We start from the raw sequence: 17,976 nt of genomic DNA, 5'->3' as shown, positions 1-17,976 counted from the left end.
TCCATTTGCCCAAAATACCAGTCCGTGTTTATTTTTCTTCCAGAGAACACAAATCAGTCCGTTCATTCTCTGCAAAAGTCACATGATGTGAAGAACAACGCTTACACCTGAGAAAATGTTATTTCTAACCGGATGAGAGCCCACTGAGACGTAGATCCTCTAGCAAGGGAAAATAAGTGAGATATTGAAATAAGAAATAAAATAAAAACATTTACGATATGAAAATCAACACAAAAAGGAGCTGGCACCGCAGGGCAACGCGTGTGGAGCGAGCAGTCGCCCACCGCATGCCTCTCGTTCTCACGGGCGTCAAATTTGATCATTACCTGGTGTAGTATCGATAGGTCAATGTGAATGTTCCATTGTATTGATGAGGGCCTACTGCTGTGTTGTGTTATCTTGGTGTGGTCTGGGATTGTTTTGTTGCCGTCTGTGCTGCCTTGCCCAATCTAACATGTACAATGAAGTTGTTTATTTACATTTCCTCTATTTTGCACTCCTTTATTGTTTTTGCACTGTTTGCTGTTGTAACTTGCTGACCCGCCCATACCGGACATCTGTGAAAAAGAGCTTCATAGCTCATCAGATTCCTCTTCCAGTCTTAATATTCGGATTCCTTCTCCAGTTTATTTTAAATAATTCTGATTCTGAAATGGCAACTGTCCAGGGGCAGTGGGGGCTGGGTACAGTGGAGTGTGGACCTGAGCACTGAAAACAACTCCAGACTGGGATTCCAACACAACCTGAGATTCGTTCAAATAGATGGTGTGTGGGAGGCAGGGAAAGGTTAAATTTGTGCACACTTGGAAGAATGCATTGGTTTCTAGATGCTGTATTTTAATGAAGTCCATTGAGATTCATTCGCTCCTTTTTACGAGGGATACATGTTGTTGTATCCAATAATTGGAAGCGACATTTATTTGAAAACAATTAGGGTGAAACTTTTCGTTGGAAAATTTTTTTTTTGACGTGGAAGGGGTTATAATAGCAACAACCCAGTTAAAGTTGAACTTTGGACCAACATTTAAAACGAATAGATCTTAAGTTTTCGTGACTGCAATGTTCCATACTCTTTGGTTCTTTCGGTAAAGTCACGTAGGTATAAAATAAAAAAACCTTTTCATCACCCCCCACCTGCTTCTCCTCCCTGGCTCCTCCCCCCCCCCTTTTGCCGTATATAATATCTTGTTACGAACGGCTCTTGTCCACTACAGTAATTGCATTTCTTACTGTGGTTTTCCCACCTGATGACGGAAGCTTGTGTTGCTTCCAAAACGTCGTGATTTAATTAAAATGTTTTTATGTTTAATTAAATTATTATAATAAAATGTTTTACATTTATTTTATACCTACGTGACTTTACCGAAAGAACCAAAGAGTATTTCAACGAATGCCAAAGTTGGCCCAGCGTGGCATGTTTACTGGATGTAATGAGGCAGCAGGCCGATTCTCGTGAATGATGCACAGGCCTTAAAATGAGCACACATGGGTAAACATCTCAAGAAAATATTTAAGGCGGTTACACGAATTAAGCTGTTCACCCCAAAGCATTTTCTCAGTGGGAACAGCATGCTGATCGCTTGTGCTCTCCAGCCAATTTATAGAACCATGCACATTCACAGTCAGTGGCAGGGCAATTTATCTTAGTTCATGCGGGTCATAATAATCTCATAATTGATTAGCCACGAGGGTTGAGAGTTATACAGCATTCGGCACCGGTGGCACCGCTAGGCCGCAGCCCCGTGATGAATCGGACTGCTTCACGAATGCCAAAAATGAGGCCGATGGGCCCGCTCACATGCCCAGCCGCACCACCCCCCCACCCCCCCCCCAACGCACTTGCCTCCACCCGTACGGCAAATTCATAGCCGATTCCCAGATTAAAAGCTGGCATTCGTTGAGGTGCAGCACGGTTGCACACGCACGCACGCACGAGCTAACAAGCTACACAAAAAGCACACGATGAGCACAAACGCATGGCAGCATGTAGTTACCCCGTTGATGTCTGGGAACTGGAGCGTGAGGACAGGGGAGGAACACGGGTGAGGGGGATCAGCACAAACGGAGCAGGTTTGGAGGGGGCAAGGGTGCCGGGGTCGGGTGGGAGGGGCGGGAGAGGGAAAGACAGAGACGTGAGAATTTGCTTGAAAATTAAATGCAAATACAGCAGCTGAGTTGAGGTATTAGATTAGTAAAATAATCTATGCGAGGAGAAGGGGGAGTTCCTCCACAGACATTGTTGTTAAAAGGGTATGTAGCACGTTGATGGGTGGCATTTATATTTTTAATTCTCTCATCGTTAAAAAAAAAACAAGTTAAAGAAAAACACAGCTTTGTTTTAAATTTGGTGCCATATTAGTATGATGGACACAAACGTCACGGCAACGTGAAACATCAACGACACGTAAAGGGAAGGGAAGGGACAGGGCCCAACGTCCCGCGATTCGCAAGCAAACATTTAGACACGAGCTGCGGGAAACACACGGCGAGCCGTACGCGCCGCTGCGTCACTTGAGTCGTGATGTCAACCTCTTTTTTTCGGGCGAAAGAGTGAATCACATTCGTGACACTTCAAGTGAATCGCAACCATGGGCTCTCTCTCTCTCGCTGGAAGTGAATAATGAGCAGATTCTGCAGCACGGGATGGAGCGGTGTTGTGTTCAGCCTCGACCGTTTGTTTGTTTTGCTTTGCCTCGGGAGATTAAATATTCGCAAAAGGTATGTTCCTTCTATTGATAAATATTCTGAGATTATGACAGCTCTAAATATTCTGGAGGTTTACTTTATTTGTGTTATACCTCGGATAAATATATTTTGCAGACAGAAGGATAACGTTGGGAATAAATTGTTATTTTTGCGTACTTTTTCAAGTAAAAAAAAAACTCACCCCTTCCAGCCAGTCGAAAACACATCCCTCCCCTTAGAAAGCCGACACAATTCTCACTTCGTTTGTCCACCGCGAGGTTTAAGAAGACGTCGTTGTGATTTTATTCTTACAAAATTGCCATCTTGCATCCTTTTAAAACACACATGCTCGAAACGGTGGGCATCCTCGCTGGGTGGCGCAGAGATAGTCAAAATTAGCAGCTCACAATCGGGAAGGTGGAGAGAGTTCAAATCTTGGTTGGGGGTCGGTAAACTCACCTGTTTGTCGATGTCCTCTGATAAAATCTATTTTTGTTGTCCGATGATAGTATTTGCCCCCATCAAAGGAATCTAGATTGAAATCTCACGTCTTTAGAACCACTTTTTGTGTTTAGTTTTTGTTGGCCTCCCCCCGCCCGCACCTCTGATTAGCGCGGTTGGCTACGTGCGGTGCGAAAGAAGTTCAACATACATACAATGTCGACTTTCCACCATCGATTCAGGGATGCACACGCTGCAGGACAGCACTTGCTCCCTGCTCATTCTATCTGGAAATCACTTTTACTTTGTCTTATTTATTTCCAAGCGTAACCTTCTAAAAGAAGCTCAACAAAGGCTCACCCCTTTTGCATCAAAACCCCCTCTAAGAAATAGCTAATATGGAATTCAGGAGTTTGTGACTCATAGTTGGAAAGAACATTTCACAATACAGTGCCTTGAAACGGTTCTTTCTTTGATGGTTTTCGTTTTCATTTCTAGATATTTGTTAATGAAAAAACCTCGGTAGGTACAACAACAATATGACATTTTTATTTAAATGCAACTGCCTCTTAATGCACTTTACTTAAGTGAGGGCCAACATTTGGAAATAAGGTGAAGTGGGAAGAGGGTGGGGGGCAAGGGAAAGGGGAGAGCACGTGACAGCACTAAAAATTACTAATTTAATCATAAAAACACAGAATCCTCTCAGCATACATTTATTACGAGCTAAATGTGCATTCAGCTCGTGTTTGTGCACCCAGATGTTATCGAAAGATTTGATTAGCCGATCGTGTTTTTCTTCCCAAACGTTATTGTTTCCAAAGCACCGCCAGTGTAAAACTCTCTGTTGCCAACTGAGAAGTCACAATCTTTTGCCTTCGACCGCTGCTGTCCATTCATCAAACAGCGCAACGAGAAACATTATGGAGTCCGAATGATGAGAGAGTATTTGTCAGAGACCCGTAGGCAAACCAAGCGATCTTGTTATTCTAGCCCAGTGCCACCATTGTCCCCTGAAGTGTTACTCTTAGCAACTGGTTCTCAACGTCAAGAAATTGATACTTAACATTATCTTACCATCCATTAGCACTCCTGCTAACACTGGTATGATTAGGCTACCACGACCTTGACCTTTCTATGTTCATAATTCCTAGCACACGGCAGAACACACACCCATGTCGGGTTACATCATGGCCATGTCTGTCTGTGGTAATGCCCCTGACCGGTTGGAGAACCTTGCCTACTCGTTCAAGACATTAATATTCACTCTGCAGCACTTTGCCATTCGCCAGTCGTAGCCGGGCTATAACGACTTCGGCGACAGCTGCACGAGCGTGTGCGAACGTGCTCCCACGTGTCTGTGTGTGGCCGAGCTCATGTACGTGCGTATGTGTGTGTGTTTGTGCATTCACTGGTACCAGTAGTCAATGAACATATGGAATTACGCGATTACATTCTCAGAGTGCGCCAAGAGTTTCACGTTTTTTTCTGTCCGCATATCATCTTGAAGATTTTCTTTGCAAGTGGAAGGACTTCTGACCTTGGTTTATTTCAAGTATTTTTATATAAAAGGTCAAAGAAGTAATAAAATAAAACCAAAGTTTACGATCGCACTGGAGAAGCAGGAAGAAACCTAAACTTAACAGCACAAGGCAACCAATGGCCATGCTCAAATTTTCACGGATTTAAAACCACTTCACGAATTATTTCTCCGGCGAGCGAATTACAACACATATAATAGTGAACAAATGGCACAGTTAATAACTAAAACACTGATTAAGAACACGCGAGAGAGCCCACAAGAGAAACATGTGTTCATATTAAGAGACGGCGTGTGTGTACGTGTGCATTGCGATGAAAGAATAAGACCTTACCGGATCCCTCCTCGGTCACCATGCCAAGGCCCTCTGCTTTGTTCTGCCTCTCAAACGCATTCAAGTCCAGCACACTGCACAAAGAGAAAAGGTAAAATGTCAGCATGAAACCAGACAAGCAAAGAGTAATGAGTATGGGACCTTTTTGCCAGTATCAAAAATAATGAAAAACAAGAATAGGTGTTACCCTTTTCTGGCAATAAAACAGGTGTTAAGATGTTCAAACACCAAATAGATATCTTTTGCAAGGCAACGAGTCTGCATCAACCACACGTACTTGTGGCAAAAACACGCAAAGAAACCTGCTCTGATAATATATGCGTTGTCTTTGAAACTGATGGCCCACACCAGAGACAACCTTCTGTATGGCCTTGTCTCACCATTGTTAGGTCACAGAATGCCAAAAGGCGAACATCTTAACACCTGTTTTATTGCCCGAAAGGGTACAAACTTATTCTTATTTTTCATCAAAGTGTAACGATATCACCACTGGGTGGATGTGCTTCCATTCGTTCGGATACGGCAGGAGAAAGGATGATGTAACGTTCTTTCGGTGAAGTCACGTAGAAGGGAAATAATAAAATAATACAAATAAAACATAATAAAATAAAATTCTCACGACATTTCAGCCACAACGCAAGCAGCCGTCCTCAGGTGAAGAAACAGAGCCGTCGGAAAGACAGCGCCCAATTATTTTTATTATTTTATTATTTCCCTTCTACGTGACTTTACCGAAAGAACCAAGAATATGAATCCCTGCAGTCACGAAAGCTTCAAATCGAAAGATGTAACGTAGGTTATACAGTCCAGGGGAAAACCAAGAGAGGTGGTAGACCTTGATGGGACCGTGAATTATTTTGAAACCAGGGGAACGGCTACTCCACCTTCACCGAATCCCTTCCCGCCAAGCCCCCAATGGGAAGCTGTAAACGTGGGTTGTGCCTCACCTGCAGGACTGCATGAGGGTTGTGCCTCACCTGCAGGACTGCATGAGGGTTGTGCCTCACCTGCAGGACTGCATGAGGGTTGTGCCTCACCTGCAGGACTGCATGAGGGTTGTGCCTCACCTGCAGGACTGCATGAGGGTTGTGCCTCACCTGCAGGACTGCATGAGGCCTGCGACGCTCTGGAAAAACCCAACGTCCTTCTTCTCCTTCAGGTAGTCCAACATTTTCTGAAAACAAATTTACGCCAAGAGAAAAACGCAGGCCTCGGTAAAATAATCACTGCCGAGTGCTTGCCTCACAGATAGACGGTGGTGAGTTCAAATCCCGGTTGGAGGTTAACTCGGAAAATCATCCCGACAGCAGGGTTGATGAAGCGAGTATGATTTTGTGGGATCTCAACAATGAATATTCTGAGATGATGATAGTCCCCTCTGTCGGAGGGGATTATGTGGAGTTTGTTTAACTCTCTCAAGGTCGCCAGTAGAACACGAGTACTGGCCTATTGCTCGTTTGAGCAAAGGAGACATTTCACTTTGGTCTTCAATTCTGAAGGGAAGCTGTTGGGCAACAGGGCATTGGGCTAAGAGATTCAAGCTGATTTAGTGTGAGACCAGGTGAGAACACAAAGACCAGGCGAGTCTCACTGGCAGGAGTGGCTTGGGCTACCCACAATGACAAAAGCCATAACCTAAAAGCAGACACAAGGAATTAAAATAGAAATTAGAGCAAAAAACAACCGAATGGACAAGGAAAAGAAAAGGCAAAGAAGACTCCACTACAGGACGGCCAACAGAAGAGTGTTCTTAGGTTTTTTTCGGTAAAGTCACGTAGGTAAAAAATTTTAATTAATAAAAGTAAAATAAAATTACTTGATACAGCAAGCGTGCTGTGACGGTTCCACCTGAAGACGGAGGCTTGTGTTGCCTCCGAAACGTCGTGATTTTAATTTTATTTTATTTTACTTTTATTAATTGTAATTTAAAATTTTTACCTATGTGACTTTACCGAAAAAACCTAAGAATATGAATCCTTGCAGTCACGAAAGCTTCAAATCTAGAACAGAAGAGTGATTGTTTTGAGCGGGCAAATATATTGAAGACGCTGATGCCACCAACATCTGGCTATGCTTCCTTCAACTGACACTGAACCTCAAAAGGTCAACTTATACAGTCTCGTTCCGAGTATTTGGTCTCAGGGATACTCTAATATCAAAACAGGATCAACGTAACAACCACGGCCGTTGTCCAGGGAAGCCTCAATTAGTTGTTGGAGCATTCTGGGATCGTCCAATGACTGTTTGAACATCTCTGTTTCAAAGGCAAGGAAACCAGAGTGCCCAGAGAAAACGGAATCACCGTGCAAAGTTTTTTTCCTAGCCGAGACCCTGGTTGATATGCATGGGCAGGCCCTGGCCTAGACACCTTACCTGTTGCACTGTGGTGTTGCCTCCGTTGAGTATGGCGATGCCCAACTTCAGGGTGGCAGTCACCATAGGTCCAGTACTACCTGCAGGAGTCACACACACCTTACTCATCAGATTCACCACCACCATCGTCATCAGCCACAAGCTGCTGCCATCTCCCACGATCCAGCGATGTAACAATCCACGCAGCGCCTGCGCACGAGCTGATCCTATCGCTCCATCTCCCCGTTGGATGTTCTCTTGGTTGCATTCCATTCCTTGGCTGCCACTCGATCGCTGTTCTGGACCATCGGCCATCATCACTTCTAGCGATGTGCCCAGCCCAAGCCCACTTTTCTTCTTAACATATTGAGTTTTGTCTCGAGCCTGCGTAATGTTAACCAAGAAGATGAATCCCTGCAGTCACGAAAGCTTTAAATCGAAATGTTAACTATATTTCTATGTAATTACAAGAATGCATCCCTCCATGCTTCTTTGTAGCCTTTTGTTTTTTTGCACATTCTGATCTGTTAGTGTGGGGGAATTGGTGGTGGTGGGTACTGGTGGGGTGCCAAGTGAGGATTTCTGTTGTGCTATCAGAGTTGGTGTGGCTGACCGCAAAAAATTATAGTTGGTGGGGACATGCACACCAGGACCAGCTGTGCCATCTGCATTTGAAGTCAGTGTTTTGAGTCCTCAGCAAAGACACACTCATCAGAATTTAAAACATTTCTGTTATGAAACATTTTCAGTCACTAAAATTAATGCAAGATGGATTTATTCCGTAGATTACATCCTGGCTGTGTTTTATTGAGTGTGAAATCACAAAACTGCAGCACTTTAACAATATTTTTGTACCCGTCGGCACCAGATATAAATTTCTAAGCAGATGTAACACGCAAATGTCGAGACTTTCTTCCGGTGGTTCTGTGGAAGAACACTTGACCCGTGTGGATGAAAGGTTCCGAGTTCATATCCTAGTCAGGGTGCGACTTAGCCCATCATTCCTCCCAGGGGAGTGTAAAGTGAAAACCAATTTGCAGACGAGTGAATAAGTAGCTGTGCTGACGAGGGACCAGTCTCTGCCGTAGGAATAAGGAATCTCACCGCTGGCAATGGAGCTGAGCACCGCCCAGTGCTCATTCAAGTGTGGAGACACTGCTTTATAAAGGGTCTGGCAGCCTCAAATAAAAGGACTGTTTGTGAATGTCAGCTCAGTTACCCCAATCTACTCATGGGTAACGGGTTCATATGCCATTTTAAGACTGTTCATCTAGAAACATAATTAAAACTACATTTCTCGCAGGGCGCCACGGTGCATTAGTGCAGTCTCCAACTTTTCATTCACTAAATCTCTGGCCTCTCGATCTCAACGCCGTAAAGTACGGCCATTTCCCGAAATGTCACCCATTATGTAGCGTTTACTCTTTTTGGTAGTGTTATTAAATGAATGTGTGACATTTTTTATTTATTGTATTTGTGCTTCTACGCCACCTCGGGTGCCACTGTGCCAACTCCTACCCTTGCTGGCGCTGATCATTTGCAGCACCATTTCGGCCGCTCCGCGGTCGTGCAGCCGCGCCTGCTGGTACAGCAGCTTCTGCTTCTCCATCTCTTTCTCCTGCGGTCACGGGGACAACAGGCGGGGCAAAGTGAGGGTGGGCAGGTGGACGCACAGCCACTTTGCCAAGCAGTGCAGCGGTTGGCTCGTTTGCCGCTGCTTCCGTTGGGATGGGATATGTGAAAAAAAATGTCATTGCCACAACCGTTAATTCTGCAGATTTACATTGTTTAACCACTGCATCGTTTAAACAATGCATTGGTTAATCGCTGAATTGTTTCACCACCTCAAAAATGCGTTCCAATAGCGGCAATTAAAATTGTGAATTCCATGCATCATGAAGACGAGCCTATTTTCCACTGTGATACAGGTTTCGGCAGAATAAATTCCACAGTCAGGAAAGTAAACAATGAAGGCATGTATGTATGTATGGATGCTGAACTACTTAGCCAACCGTGCCAATCGGAGGTGCGGGGCAAGTAACCTCTCAGCCTCATTGTAAATGCGGCTCACATTGAGAAGCATCAGCGAGACTCACTTCAAACGACTTCACTTCCTCCTCTCCCTCGTCATCCTCCTCCTGCGCATGGCAGCTCTGCAATGGCAAGAGGCAACGTCGGGTGTTTTTAAGTTGAATAAACGATTTGTGTGTGATTGTTCGTGACGTCTAATTTTTTATTTTGTCAGCGTGATTTTACTGCATCGATCTACCATTGTATCAAATAGTGCAACGTTTACTTTTTTGCGTCATATCGACTTTTGTATGTAATTTATAAGCACACAACCCACGGACAATTGAGAGTTTCACGTCACGTATCTATTCATATGTCCGTTCACTCGCACCCCTACAATCTGCCGAATAATTACGGTTACGTGGCAGTGAGGTTATAAGTGGATACAACGAGGTGGGAGCATGGTGGGAAAAAGCGTTGGATAATATAATTACGAACGCAGAGATATAATTAAATGGTGCTCGCAATTAATTACAAATTGCACAAACACGGTTGGAATTGATCCCAGGTGCGAAGGCAAAACAGTTTGTTGGGGTTGTCTAGGGCTGATATTGCCAGGAAGGGGCAGAGAAATTCTTGGTGGGGCAGCGGACGAACTGTTAACTTTTTCACAGGCAGGGCCGAGACAAAGTCTACTTGCGTGCAGGAAAATGTGGTTTTTATGTATGTATGCGGACGGGCTCGTATGGTGACAATGGCAGAGGTGGCACCCACCTTGGCCATGATGTCTGCGTAGGCGATGTACAGGAAATCCTCCTCGAGTTTGCTGGAAAGATAAAGCGTGTTCCGGCGTGCACAAATACTCAAGCGGGCAGGCAATGGGCTAAAAACAGCGTACATTACTCAAACTAAAAACTAAATTAAAATTTTTTTATTTTACCAGGTAAGGCCCACGGGAGCTGTATAGCTCTTTTTCAGAAGAGACCTGACCACAAATGATAGCTCAACGAAGTGGCTTATCACGTGGAAATTTGTAGCAGCCAAATACTCTAAACGCATGTTGATTCTAAATTTGGAGGGAAGAACTGGAGGACCTGGAGAAAAATCCACACGACCACAGGGAGAACATGCAAACTCCAAATATATTCAGGCGTCACAGGGCTGGGATCGAACCCACGACCTCCTGTATACCAGGCGAGGTAGTTAACATCTCGCCACCGTAGCACCCCAATGTACGAACCACGCATACTGAATATACGAACCACACCTCAATTGATCAATAACTATCATTTCCCGGAATCAAAAATTTTCAAATGTTTAAGTCGATGATACATAAAAAAAAATATATATGCATAAAATAGTAAGAGCGGCGGCGCTGCGTTGAGCATACTGTGCTATAAACCCAGCGAGATGAGTTCGATTCCCAGCGATGGCTTGGACCCCCATTACTGGAATGATATGCAGGAGACAATTCATGCCAAAGTGGGATGAAAAAATAATTCGGATAGTTTAATTCTTATGAGTAACCCAGTTTAAAAGGTAACTTATTTCATTTCAGTCTAAGTATTATTTCCGTCATAAATATTTTAACAAATTGTAATAATAACTTATAACCACTTTTACTGCTAGATGAAGGAATCCCTATGCTGTGTTGGTTGTGGGGGTTGTTTGTATATACTTCACAGTACTCTTCAGTGCAAGTTGATGAATGGGGAGACCCAGAACAAGGCCAGATATAACTTGTTAATGATGTTAGTGTAGGCCAGGAGTTGAATTCAGGTCGCTGAACTCATAACTCAGTGCACCAATCACTGTGCCACCACTACCACCCGTAACACAAGCTGTCACTGCAACAAAAACACAGCTGCAGGCTGGTACCTCAAAACAGGCCAAAGCGTCTCTCTGCTCAAGCGATTATCGGGTACTGACTCCAGACGACTTTGGACGGACGGTGGGCTGTGTCCATTCCTGAATGGGATTTGCACTGAAAACCTTTCCAATCGAAAGTCTACTCTACCGTTACCTATACTCTCATACATTACTTGAATGTCCTGTTGGGTAGCAGAGTGCACAATTCGCAACTGGAAGGTTGAAAAATTCAAATCCCGGTCAGGAGTTGACGCGTCCCATCTTCGTTCTCAGTTCGTCAATTGTTCAGTGGGGACAATGAACTGAGTCTTAAGGAATGTGGACGTTCCATCACTTGCTTTGGACGATCAACAGAAATGAGAAATGCCCCGTATTCATTGGAGTGGGAGGGGGGGATAATCCCTTCCGATAGCAGCAGATGAGACTCAAACCAAAGCACTGCAAATCTCAAATCCAATCGACACCTGTTTCTTCCGCGGCACCTTTTCTCAGTGAGTGCCGTATGACTGAAGTGCAGGATGAGCTGGTGGAGCGGGTCTCTCCGCTTCCCACCGTCCTCGTTCTCTCCGTCCTCCTCTATGCCTGACAGCTGCGCACACGCACACAGCACGCCGCGCGAGCGGCGTCGGGCGCCTTGACCACCCGCTCTGCCCCGTCAATCACCCTATTCGTGGCCTCAGATCCACAGGGCAACGTCGCAATCTTAGGAGCTTTCTGCAGATAGCCAATGCCTTGAGATTTAGAATCAGAATATGTATTTACACTGGAGGAATCCGAAGAGCCATGAAGCTCTTTTGCACAGATGTCCGGTAGGGGTGGGTCAGAACGTTACAACAAACAATACAGAAACACGATAGGAGTTGCAACGTCTAGGAAAGGTAAGAAAATTACAAAAAAAGACTAAAACTATAAAAAAATATATATTTTGCCAGGTGAAGCCCACGGAGCAATCAGCTTCTTTTTGGGAAGCGGCCCGGCCCCAAATGACAGCTCGACGAAGTTGCTTGTCACGTGCGCATGTTGAACTTCTTTCACACCATACGTAGCCAACCGTGCTTCTCCTACGTGCGATTATTTTATATTATCCTCTCTGCGCAGTAAACATTTATAAATCAATATTGCAGAAGGGGGCTTTAATTAAATATGTTCCAGCTCCCCGTTGCTTGTCCTCTCGGATGCATTCCATCCCTTGGCAGCCACTCGGTCATTATCCTTGACCATTGGTAATCATCCCTTCAAGCGAAGTGTCCTGCCCATGCCCACTTACTTGTCAGTTCTAATTATGACCAGCCATTGATGATATGACTGCCACTGTGCTCATTTCTACAGGCAGCCCAGGAACCAGTGGTGAAAGGTCACCATAACTATGGCAGGGGCCAGTATATCCATAGAACACTCTAACAAAATAAGTCATCAACACATTCATCAATAACACTGCTTGAAAAGAAAAAATACATAAAATCTTCCTAGCACGTGACCAGTTCTTCGTAGAACTTTGTTTGTGTGCTATAAAGAACGGCCATTGCCCGATATGTCAGATTATATATTTTTTTATTTTAAGGCAGCGTTTATTGACAAACGTGTTGGTAAAATTTTTGTGAATTGTGCTTGTCCACCCCGCTGCCAACGTGGTAGTCGTGAGAACCATTTGTCATGTACCGAGTCTTTGGTTTTATCATGCAACATCATACAGCTACCGACTTCACAACCCAACTGCCCTCCGCCTGCACCGACTCACAGCCAAATCCTCGATCAGCCGGTCCTCGAAACTGTGCTCTTCCGTCTCAATCCACGTCCGCTGATAGCCGCTGAGGAAGAGGTTGATGGCTCGATGCCTGCGGGAGAGATTATCGGTCTCACAATCATTAATTTACAAACACCGGAGCCCAGCATGTTGGCCTTGCTGAATCAGTACCCTGCACAAACCCAGTATCTCAAACGGCCATGCATTATCCTCCACAGTTCAACAGCTGCGAGGGTTTATTTCAACATTGATATTTCCTAATACTCTATAGGGCTACACAGCAGTTGGGAGGAGGGGGGAGGGTAACAAAATATCTGCACGACGGCGGTAGGGGCCACAGCAGCACCTGGGCAAGTTGTAGAGCGGCGCCATGCGGAAGCAAGCGACGACCGCGCGCCGCCGCTGCTTGGACAGGATCTTGTGCCACACGGCCTTCTTGGACTTGTAGGGCAGCTCCACCTGCTCGAGGTGGTAGAGCACGGAGGAGATCTCGAGCAGGCGCGTCACGCTGCGCTCGGGGTCGCTGTTCTCTTCCCTGCGGTGCGGCAGCTCCTTGTAGAGGCTCATCTGCCAGCGCACCGTCGGCGAGTCGGCCTGGACGGTGCGGGGGGTGGGGTGGGTGAGGGGACAGCACGCACCGCCGCCGAGTTGCGAGTCAGCGCGACGGTGCAGAGATGGCACGACGCGCGGCTCTACGAAACCTCCGCGGTGAAAGCTGCGTCCGACGTGATACGAGGTCACGGGAGAAGCCTGTTATGGGCCGGGCTGGAGGAAGACGCATCCCAAAAGAAAATGGCTCTTGTCTATATGCACACAGAGCGCGAGTGTGTCCTGGGCTGTCCAACAGGCGATTGAAGTTTTCGTGATTGAGAAAAAAAACATTTCAAGTGATGGTCATGTCACACCAGTGCAGTGTTACTCATGCACCTTTTAGTATATCACTGCAGCTATGGCAGACGTGCCTAATCGTGCACGACTTTCAATTATTTTCCCTCATGAACAAGAATTTAAACTTGTTTCAGACAGCATAGGATAATGTTGGGTGTGTAACTACGAGAGCTATTTGTATGTTGTTTTTTGTGATTTTATATTGAAAAGTGCCTCAAGGCAACCGATTGTGAAAGGCACTAAGTAAGCTTTTAAACCAAAAATCCGTTCGATTTTACTTAGAATTTTTGTGTTAACATCAAACCACACTGAGACCAATAAAGAAATGAGGTTCCTGCACCCATCGCATCTCTACATCTTGATGACTAAAGATATGTGCAGCATTATCGAAAAACTACAGCCAGTAAAGCACACAAATAATACGTGAAAATAAACACTGATCGCACACACGAGGAGAGGCCAAAATTTTGAAAATAATTAGGTTTTGAAAAGTATTACAGCGGCCCGATAAGCTTACGTATCGTTAAATGTTTTAGGGAGAAATGCACCGCGGTCGAATATCTTGACAGTCCTTTCCCAGTTGTAGAAAGTCCACATTGTGAGGGTGGGGCGAGTCTTCACATAGGATGACGACCAAAATGCCCCCATAGAACAAGTCTCCCTTGCAAAATTAAGTCATAGTCTCACTGGGGTCTTACCTGGTCAGAAAAAAATACCAAATTGTCGCAAAAATACTAATAAACATGAAGGTGATGCATTTGCGGTGGTGGAGCAATGAAGAATTGCTTCAGCTCGAAACATCAGTCTTTCTACATATTTTTCTACATATTTAATTAAGCAATGAACATGGTAATTAATGCATTTGGAGGGTTTATTTTACTTTGTCACGGGCTAGTCACAGTATAATGAGCAATAATATATTAAGCACGAGCTTAACCATATTTTTTTAGTATCATTCAATGTCCCCTTGGTATGATAACTTGACCACAGGTGACAGCCATCTGAGACCATTGTTTATTTTGCAAGTGGAAACATAATCTGGCTTAATAAGCTCTCATACAAAAAACAACTTTGACCACTTCTCATACCGTACAAACACATGATACTAACTAAAACTATCTCAAGCAAACATAATCTAAAAGCTGTCGACAGAGCGAGCGCGGACACAATTCCACACTCGAGGAGGAGGAGGAGGAGGAGAAGCAGCAGCGATGAGGCCCCACGCATCTAGGCACAAGCAGCGACAGGACCCCGCTAACCTAGGCACAGCAGCACGGGGCTCCCGGCACGCGCACTCACGCGCTCGGGCAACGCTCGTCTGGGTGGCTCGTTAACCGAAGTCATCGCTCGGCGCGGCATCGGCAGGGTCTCGTCCCTCTCGGCCCTTTTCACCACCGCCAGGAGGTGTTGCTCCTGGGGCCTAGGCGGCGGTTTCGGAAGCCTCGCCATCACCGTAAACCCCACGGGGGCCGGCTTCCCGAGCGGGCGGGCGGGCTGCCTCGGGCCCCTGCCCGTCAGAGGGGCCTCACTGGTGACGACGGTGGCAAAACCGTGGCATTGTTGGCGAAAGCCCGGATTTTTTTTGTGGCCCGGCACGTGGTCCGCGACGGCGCTGTGGCACTTGGCGCCGTGCAGGAACTGCCAGGTCTTCAGCCATTTGAGCGCTACGGGGAACTTCTTGGCGAGTCTTTCGAAGTAAAACCCCGTGTACTTTTGGCGAGGTGGGTAGGGGGGGGAAGAGACGCGAGCGGCGGTTGTGGCAGGTGGGGACGGCGGCGTCGTGCAGCGTGCAGGCAAACGACAACGCACGCAGCGGACGACGGGGTTAGGCTGTGAGGTGCGCGTCGACGGCAGCGAGCCACATGCCGCCAGGGAGCAAAAAGACAACGGCCTCCAACACTCACTCCTTTTGAATTCACATTCGGAGAAAGGGTAACATTGTTTGTTGGCAGATGAAATTTTTGGATAGGTAACATGGAACGGTTATGACGTTTACACAACGGTGCTGAAAGTGCTTGATCTCATTAGAATGGGGGGGGGGAAACATTACACAGCGATAATGACTTTAGTGTTAATATATACATCGATTGCGTGATGAAGACCGGTGGTAATGTTCATAAAATTCATATTTTCTCGACCACATCTGATTGCATTAGCAATTTTCATAAAGGGGATATACAGAAGCCAAGCTTGTTCAACATGATGCGTGGACATTTGGCTCGGTGTCACGCGCACACAGGTGCACACGCACTACATTGTTGTCCTGGTGCATCTAGTTACCAATAGCGGTTGACTTTCTCTCCCCAAATATAGTACCACCTGGTACGTTACTTGTGCCCAATTAGTGGGGCTCTAGGTCAAACACAGATGTATATTTCCAATTGGACCTCCATGGCAGTGTTGGCGAAGGAATTGCTTTTTGCGGACTAGGAGCCAAATCTTATAAAGAGGTTCCTTGTCTGTGAGACTTTGCAGTTCACCAAAATGATTGAAGCAAGCCAGACTCTGCTCCTGAGTTTGCTCGTCTTGAATCAACGCAGCTGGAATTACGTACTCCCAGAAGGCTGTGCGGCTGATGAGTTGTGTCAGAAATACTTTTTCTTTTCATGTGGAGACGAGTAGATGAAGGAGGAGGCATCGTCTGCTTATTCATTGTTACGTTACCAATAGTATGCTTTGCCAAGTATTGATCCTATTTTCACTTCACCACTCACACAAACCACGCATAGGTGTCTCCAGGTTTATGTGAATGTGCACTCGCGAACACACACACACACCAGGCACACATATACAAGCCATCAGCGGGTAACATGCTTACTTTTCCTTGAAGGTGGAGATTGTTGCGAATGAAATCGCGAACTTCGTCATCTGTGTCTTTCTAATGGTCAAGGAAAGAAGAGAACAAATATAACACTTTGACTGTTCAAGTATTTTAGAGAAAAGCAGAGGCAATGATTTGACACGAAAGTTAAAGTTAAACTTGTTCTGGTTTATGAGCAATGTGAGAGATGGCACTGACTTGGAGAAGCCTTCATCCAGCAGTGGATTTAGCACGGATGATGACTAAGAGCTAACGAAACAAATATTATTTTAAAATACTGATAAACTTCGCTGTGTAATGAAATGATAAAGAGTGCATTTTCTGACATGAAACGTATTAGATCCTCATATAACGGTTATTGTATTATAGTATATAGTACTGCATATACAATAAGTTATCAATGTAGACTGGACTGCACACAATCTGTTTAACACGTAGGCAATTAGTAAGGGTTACGTGACAACCCTTACTAGCTGGCTGTGTCGGGTGGTGGCGGGTTTTAACGACACATTTATATATTTACGCGATCAAACCCAAAAACCCCTATTATGGACGCAGACAATCTGTATGCAAGCACATATACAGTATTTTGCAAGGTTGATGGAAGACTGTCTTTCTTGTTTTATCAACAAATTAAGTAAATTTTGATTTGAAGCTTTCGTGACTGCAGGAATCCATACCCTCTGGTTCTTTCGGTGAAGTCACGTGGGGACGACCGTTTGTGTGGCGATCGAAACGTCGTGATCTACGCCGTGACCTATTATTACTTTTCTCCTGCGTGACTTTACCAAAAGAACCAAAGAGTATAAATGAAGTCAACAATAACAGATGAGGCCAGGAACTTGAATCCTTATTCTGGTTGGCCAGAAAAACTGCAGTGTTACCCTTATGTATAAACACCCAAGTTCGGACATTAGTCTTAAATGTAGGTTTTTTTGTGAAAGTGCACGGATGTAATAAAGCAAATGTTTAATATTCCCGCATTTCAAGTTAATTTTGTTCAACTGGGTGACCAAAACGACAACAGCAATAACATAAAACAAAAGTACAACAATGAAGGAGTAGAGATCGGATTTAAATGGAAAAAAAGACACTTGCTTCCATATTTCGAAATATTGGCTTCTGGAGGGAACAATATTCGTTCTTGGGGAAACAAAGGTGTATTCAGTCTGCTTCACAATGGGGCGTTAAAGATCCCAGGAAGTAATTCAAGAAGACCAAGGCCAGTGTCCCTCAGGAAAGGTCAAAATGTATTCAAATACCTGCAAATTACTCAATTGGGATTTCACATA

General features: G+C 45.1%; 1 protein-coding gene across 10 annotated transcripts in view; it reads right to left on the bottom strand.

Annotated features, from left to right (window-relative positions):
* The window catches only part of LOC144933589 (ryanodine receptor 2-like), a 318,383-nt gene that overhangs the window by 44,430 nt on the left and 255,977 nt on the right, over window positions 1–17,976 (bottom strand). For 4 of the 10 annotated variants that reach the window (XM_078858546.1, XM_078858548.1, XM_078858553.1 and 1 more), the window contains 11 exons: window positions 16,682–16,741; window positions 13,322–13,569; window positions 12,970–13,066; window positions 11,696–11,820; window positions 10,137–10,188; window positions 9,449–9,505; window positions 8,871–8,970; window positions 7,374–7,453; window positions 6,098–6,174; window positions 5,001–5,074; window positions 1,995–2,012 (listed from right to left, as the gene is read on the bottom strand). In XM_078858546.1, coding sequence (XP_078714672.1) covers window positions 1,995–2,012; window positions 5,001–5,074; window positions 6,098–6,174; window positions 7,374–7,453; window positions 8,871–8,970; window positions 9,449–9,505; window positions 10,137–10,188; window positions 11,696–11,820; window positions 12,970–13,066; window positions 13,322–13,569; window positions 16,682–16,741 — 988 coding nt within the window. The remainder of the gene's footprint in view (window positions 1–1,994; window positions 2,013–5,000; window positions 5,075–6,097; window positions 6,175–7,373; window positions 7,454–8,870; window positions 8,971–9,448; window positions 9,506–10,136; window positions 10,189–11,695; window positions 11,821–12,969; window positions 13,067–13,321; window positions 13,570–16,681; window positions 16,742–17,976) is intronic. The other 6 variants (XM_078858549.1, XM_078858551.1, XM_078858555.1 and 3 more) reach the window with 3 other exon arrangements.

The sequence above is a fragment of the Lampetra fluviatilis genome, chromosome 7 (assembly GCF_964198595.1).
Source record: "Lampetra fluviatilis chromosome 7, kcLamFluv1.1, whole genome shotgun sequence".
Classification (NCBI taxonomy): domain Eukaryota; kingdom Metazoa; phylum Chordata; class Hyperoartia; order Petromyzontiformes; family Petromyzontidae; genus Lampetra; species Lampetra fluviatilis.
The sequence above is the reverse complement of the archived record's forward strand: the minus strand, read 5'-3'. Positions and strand labels throughout refer to the sequence as shown.